This window comes from Glycine soja, chromosome 6 (genome assembly GCF_004193775.1).
Source record: "Glycine soja cultivar W05 chromosome 6, ASM419377v2, whole genome shotgun sequence".
Classification (NCBI taxonomy): domain Eukaryota; kingdom Viridiplantae; phylum Streptophyta; class Magnoliopsida; order Fabales; family Fabaceae; genus Glycine; species Glycine soja.
Genome location: NC_041007.1, coordinates 39,970,808 through 39,976,807, shown reverse-complemented (window position 1 = coordinate 39,976,807; position 6,000 = coordinate 39,970,808). Strand labels below are relative to the sequence as shown.

At 33.8% G+C, this 6,000-nt stretch overlaps 1 protein-coding gene across 1 annotated transcript; it reads left to right on the top strand.

Moving 5' to 3' along the window:
- The first annotated feature begins 960 nt into the window (after positions 1–960).
- LOC114416931 lies at positions 961–3,208 on the top strand. The gene is made up of 2 exons (XM_028381973.1): positions 961–1,184; positions 2,555–3,208. The coding sequence occupies exons 1-2, from the start codon at positions 1,070–1,072 to the stop codon at positions 2,839–2,841; spliced, it is 402 nt and encodes a 133-aa protein (XP_028237774.1). The 5' UTR covers positions 961–1,069; the 3' UTR covers positions 2,842–3,208.
- Positions 3,209–6,000: the final 2,792 nt, after the last annotated feature.

The window sequence follows — 6,000 nt, the reverse complement described above, 5'->3', positions numbered from 1 at the left end:
ATCCAACTTTTAAAATTGTTATAGTAATACTTGACAAAATTATCACAAGGTGGTTTGTGATTAGATGTTTACACTTTTAATACATAATTTTTTTTCATCTCATTTTCTTTTACAAGTCTATTTTTTTCTTTTAAAATCAAGTTTAAAAGAAAAAAATAATAACTAATATAAATTACCATTAAACATGTTGATTAATTGATTTAAAATTATTCCAGCTTAACTAAATAGTATTTGGAGGAAAACTTTCCTATTAAATAATCTTACACAATTACCTACAGGGTAATTGTATTCTAGAAAAAAAAAACATTTTTTTTATTTGACTTTTAGCGTACACATATCTGATCTCATCTCATGCACTCAAGGGCACTCAAGGATGTTGCTAGGTGCACCTAACATTATTGCTAGTGCACCCAACACTTTATGGTAAAAGTAAAAAATGCTCCTACGTAAAAGGCTTACGGATCAAGTTGATCCGTATGCTATCAACATATGGATCAATTTGATCCGTAAAAGGCTTACGGATCAACTTGATCTGTAAGGATTTTACGAATCAACTTGATCCATATGTTTAAAATATCAACATATGGATCAACTTGATTCGTAAAAGGCTTAAGGATCAAGTTGATCCATAATTCTTTTACGGATCAACTTGATCCGTAAACCTTTTACGAATCAAGTTGATCTGTAAGAATTTTATGGATCAAGTTGATCCGTATGTTTAAAATATCAACATATAGATCAACTTGATCCGTAAGTCTTTTACGAACCACCCTCTCACGCACACGCAACATAAATGAGAGGCAGTTCTGGTATTTTGAAAAAATGCTAGGTGCACCAGCAATAGTGGTGGGTGCACCTAGCAACACCCTGCACTCAATTAGATAATTAATAAATCACTCAATTAGATAATTAATAAATTATAATAAATACTACTACTACTAATAATAATATCTAACCGAAATGATAAAATTGAAAGCTCCTCCCTCAGAATACATAACCAGTTAACCACACACACTTCGGTTAATCAGAAAGAAGCTAATCGGAATCGCAAGACACCGCCGACGACGACATGGCCGCCGCCGTGACAGATATGGCCCGCCGCCACACGATTAGCCAAATACTGGTGGACCTCGTCAAGTTTGCCGTCGGTTCCGCCATCGACGGCTCTCGCAAAATCATCCCTGGTCATTTTCTCTCTCTCTCTCTCTCTCTCTCTCTCTCTCTAATTTTAGGAAAATAATTAAATTTCTTTTAATAATCGTTTTGAGTTTGTGATCAATTGAGTGCTAACTCAATAATTTCTACTACTAACGCTGGGCAATTTTGTTGCTGTTATATTAAGTGGTGTGTTCTTATTTGTGTGATTATTTATGCAAATTTCATGTTGTATTCGTGTTTTCAAATCTGTATCTCTAAATTATGGAAGCATTGAGGGGAATGAAAAATAAGGTAGTAGTTTTTGTATATATTGACTAAAAGTGAAATATTAAGCCAAACACTCATGTTTTATGTGTGCAGAAATTGAAATGAATCTACTTGTGAAAGATTAGTAGTTGAGTGTTTGGGTGTGGCAACTTTGGAGTATCTTGTCCCATGTTTTATGATGCATTTATCATCCTGTTTTGCACTACTTGTAATTCACATCCTTAATCTTATTTCATCCTAAAAATTTGATTTTTATATGTGCAAAATGACGTCGTCGTGTGGTCCATGTAGCCATGTAGCCGACCTCACTTAGTGAGATAAGGCTTTTTTGTTGTTATTATTGTTGTTGTTGTTGCTGTTGATGATGATGATGATCCTATTTCATCAGACAGCCATTGATTTCTGACTTTATTGATTAGGATTTGGTTCTTCTAAGATGAGAGAAGTGCACGCAGAGGATAAAGTATACTTATACTAAATTAGAAGATCAATGCTGAAATTGTAATTAATTTTAGCTTATTATACATGTTCTTGATTTTATCACATTTTAGCTTTATTCTCTTGTTAATCACCTGTCATCTTCGGGGAGTTAAAACCATTTGTGATTTCTCACTTACCTCTTCATTATTCTTTTGGTTTAGAGACAAATGTATACTGATCCAAATCTTAGTTTTGGATCTCCTTCTGTGACACAGGCCTTTACTAAGAATTTGTGGTGAATTTAATGCATTCGGTGAGGGCTTTAATGTATTTCCTTGATGATCATCTTAATAATCCTTTATACTCAACCTTTTGCTGCTACATTGATCATACACCATCAATATCAATTAATATTATCTCTTTGGGGCTGTAATATCATATATTGTAAGCATGTTGCTTTTCTAGGTTCCATTTAACTCCTTGCCTGAATAAGTATTACAAAATGATATTTACACATCAAAATCCTTACATTTTTTTACACTTATTTTAGGAGAAAAGGCTGAGAAAATGTGTTTGTCTTGTTTCCTTAATTTGTCCAAAAACAATGGTTAAATTAAAAATTTAGTAACCAGTTCCTACACTTTACATCATTTTTTGGTTTAGTCCCTACATGTTTCATATGCTAATATCATTACTGTATTTATTACAGGTAGGAAGCAGGTAGATAAGATGGTGCCAGAAGGATTGATAAACATACCCTTGCCAACCCCTGTAAATGCCAAGAAACACCCTGATTTAAAGGTTGCAAATGATCTCCATTTTGAGACAAAAATGGAGGAAGTGAAGGAAGACTTGAATAACATAAAGCAGCAGTACAAAACATCAACCAAACGCATCCAGGAGTCACAGCCACCGAACAAATCGGATGATGGCTTTAAGGAAATCAATCATGTGCAGAGCAATGGAAGGAGAGTATTCATCCGATCTCGACTGTAGAATGGAATTTACATACACTAGGATTCTACATATCCATAAGATAGTGAAACATAATATGTGCTTTGTTTTTCTGTTCTCCCCTCTCACCATGTTAGATGGGAAGGGGGATGATAACCAGGTTTGAGGTTTGATCGTATGAGCCTGGGTACTATCACCACTTGAAGTATACTAAGTTTATTAGGTCCTATAACATGTCCTTCCCTATAGTATTTATATCATATAGTATGTCCTATAATATCTATTTTTCAAAGCCCTGTATGTAACATGTCCTATAACATCTATGTTTCAATGGATATACTGCAATTTGTAAACCCCACTTGTTTATTTTATTTTATTTTATTTCAGTGAAACAGAAAAGTTGGAGGCATAGTTTTGTTTTAAAAACTGGAAGGGTTGTTTAGATTATGAACTATGCATTTGTTATGAACATTATTCTATTGGTTTTGCTAACTATTGCCATTAGGGTAACAACTAGCGAATCAAGAGAGAAAAGATTTTTCTAAAAAGTGTAATTGTGTAAATGTTATGAGTATATTCTCACAATTTTCAGGAAACCTTGTGTTTATTGATTTGTTAATCTTTTATTTGACCCAACTAAATTAAATCATTACTTGAGGTTTTCCTAGTCTAAATTAAAGGAGTTTTTAAAGATATGAGGCTCTTTAGTGCTTTTCGTATTATTTGACTAATGTGAAAAAAATGAGGTTGTCACAAGTTATGAGGGACAAAGGAATCTAATATAAGAAAACACAGATGATAAATATGCGAAATATACTCTGAGCTCATGTAATAAGTACAAGCACATATTACCAAGTGAGTCTAATTTAGTTGGTTGGACAAGGTATGCGAGTGTTATAAACTCTTAACATGATTATCAAACTCTCGAATTAACTTATTAACTTTTGTGATTGTTGTGAAATTTATGATTTATTATTTTATTTTATTATATTGTAAATTCTCAAGTCTGATAACCTTACTCTTTGGTATCATATTCAATTCATACGGATAAAAAAATAAGGCCAAACACATAGCAATTAACAAATAATCCATTTTCAATTCCTTGCACACTTTAGCAAAACTTTGTTTCAAAATAAGGAAACCGTCACATAAGACGAAAGAGAGGGACAGAGATAGAAACAGACAGTGAGCTAGTGAATCCAACCAGTTCTTTTGTGATGGTTGTGTAAGGGTTTTGCTCCGTGCAACTATGATTTCATTTATGATGTCTTAATTTATGTTATTAAAACTCTAGAGCTTATATTTTTTTGTTGGATTAAATTAAAGGAGAAGAGCATTTGAAATGAGCCAAATTCATACTCATTAATTTGCAAAACTAGCAAAATAAGAATGAAAATGTGTTAATTTTAATAGTTTTATTATGTTATATCAACTATAAGTGTTGAAAGATAAAGTTGCCAAAAACTTCAAATATAAAAAGAAGGGGGTGGTTTGCTTCGCTCTACAATTTAGTATGTGTTTGATTTGTTGGTAGCACAAACTCCAAGACCGTTGAATGGAGAAGTATGTGAGAAGAAGTTTTTTAAAACGGATGTTTAGGATCATTGAACAGAGAACCAAATACATAGTCAGTTTTGTAAGATGAACAAACACTTTTCTTAACATGTTGATTGAGTACCTCATTATAACTTGGCTGAGTTTAACGACTTGTGACTAGGCAAGTCAAATGAATCAAGACATGAAAACACCATGCAAGAAGTTTTTCATTTAAGTCCCAAACAAGATCTGTGACACCTTCTACCCTACACATATATGTACTAATAATAAAAGAAATAGGAATGAGGAATTAATTAAAAGTTTGGCAAAATTGCACTTTTGGTCCCCAGTTTATTTTCAATTTTGGATTTGGTCCCCCGATAATTTAATTCACAAATTTGGTCCCCTAGTTTTATAAATCCTGCTAAATTGGTCCTGGAAGTCCGGTTTGGATGTTGACCGTTAACCTCAGACGTTGACTGCCACGTGTCAATGCCACGTGTCAACGTCTGAGTGGTTTCCTGCAAAGGCTTTATTTTTTGTAGGTAAAATTGCATTTTTGATCCCCCAGTTTTACTCCAATTTCAATTTTGGCCCCCCTATAATTTAATTCACACATTTGGTCCCCCAGTTTTTTAAATCCCTTTATAAATTGGTCCTGCAAAATTGATCTTTTGAATGGTTTAGCCACTGGTGCTAGAGACATGGTAGGTCTTGATAAATCTCGCACTTCTTTTTCATCGCAAGTTTTTGACTCACTTGGAACCTTGAGAAAAATCACTCTTTGTCTCTCTCCCACTTCTGGGGTTGTTCAACTTGGGAAAGTGGCGCATGAATCCCAACCTGGGTCTAAAATTTTCAGATCTCTTACTTTCACACCCCTTGTCGCAAACCAAGACCCGACACAGACACAGTCTTCAATCAACGTTAATTCCGTCAAAATCAACGACAAGAAGGTTTCAATTGAAGGATGTGTTGGTGCAGATTAATTTTGATACTTCCATGGTGGGATTTAGTTCTTCGCTTCTGACGAAGCAAGCTAGTTGCTCTGATTTCAAACCATAGTTTCTGGTGAATGCTGATAATAGCTTATTGTTATCCATACCACATAGTTTTTCTTAGATTAAAATGAGTTTTGAGGAGTTTTAGCAGGTTCTATAATAACCCCCTCTTTTTTTTTTGCTCCCCCATGCGGTATTATATGTATACGACTGCTTAAGTGGCCTATGTATGACAATGGTATTTTTGTTTGAAATTTGAAATACAACTTCTTCAGTAAGGAAATTTAGCTGAATTTATAAAGGAATTTATAAAACTGGGGGACCAAATGTGTGAATTAAATTATAGGGGGACCAAAATTGAAATTGGAGTAAAATTGGGGGATCAAAAGTGCAATTTTACCTACAAAAAATGAAGCCTTTACAAGGAACCACTCAGATGTTGACACGTGGCAGTCAACATCTGAGGTTAATGGTTAACGTTCAAATCGAGTTTTCAGGACCAATTTTGCAGGAATTATAAAACTGGGAGACCAAATTTGTGAACTAAATTATCGGGGGACCAAATCCAAAATTGGAGATAAACTGGGGAACTAAAAGTGCAATTTTGCCTAAAAGTTTTTAAAACACATTCAAATAAAAATATTTCGAAAGGGTAAAAGGCTCA

Excerpts from the sequence above, each read along its gene's own strand:
- LOC114416931 (XM_028381973.1), top strand. The coding sequence starts at position 1,070 with ATGGCCGCCGCCGTGACAGATATGGCCCGCCGCCACACGATTAGCCAA. Across the intron at positions 1,185-2,554 it reads CTCTCGCAAAATCATCCCTG|GTAGGAAGCAGGTAGATAAG; the intron begins GTCATTTTCTCT and ends TATTTATTACAG.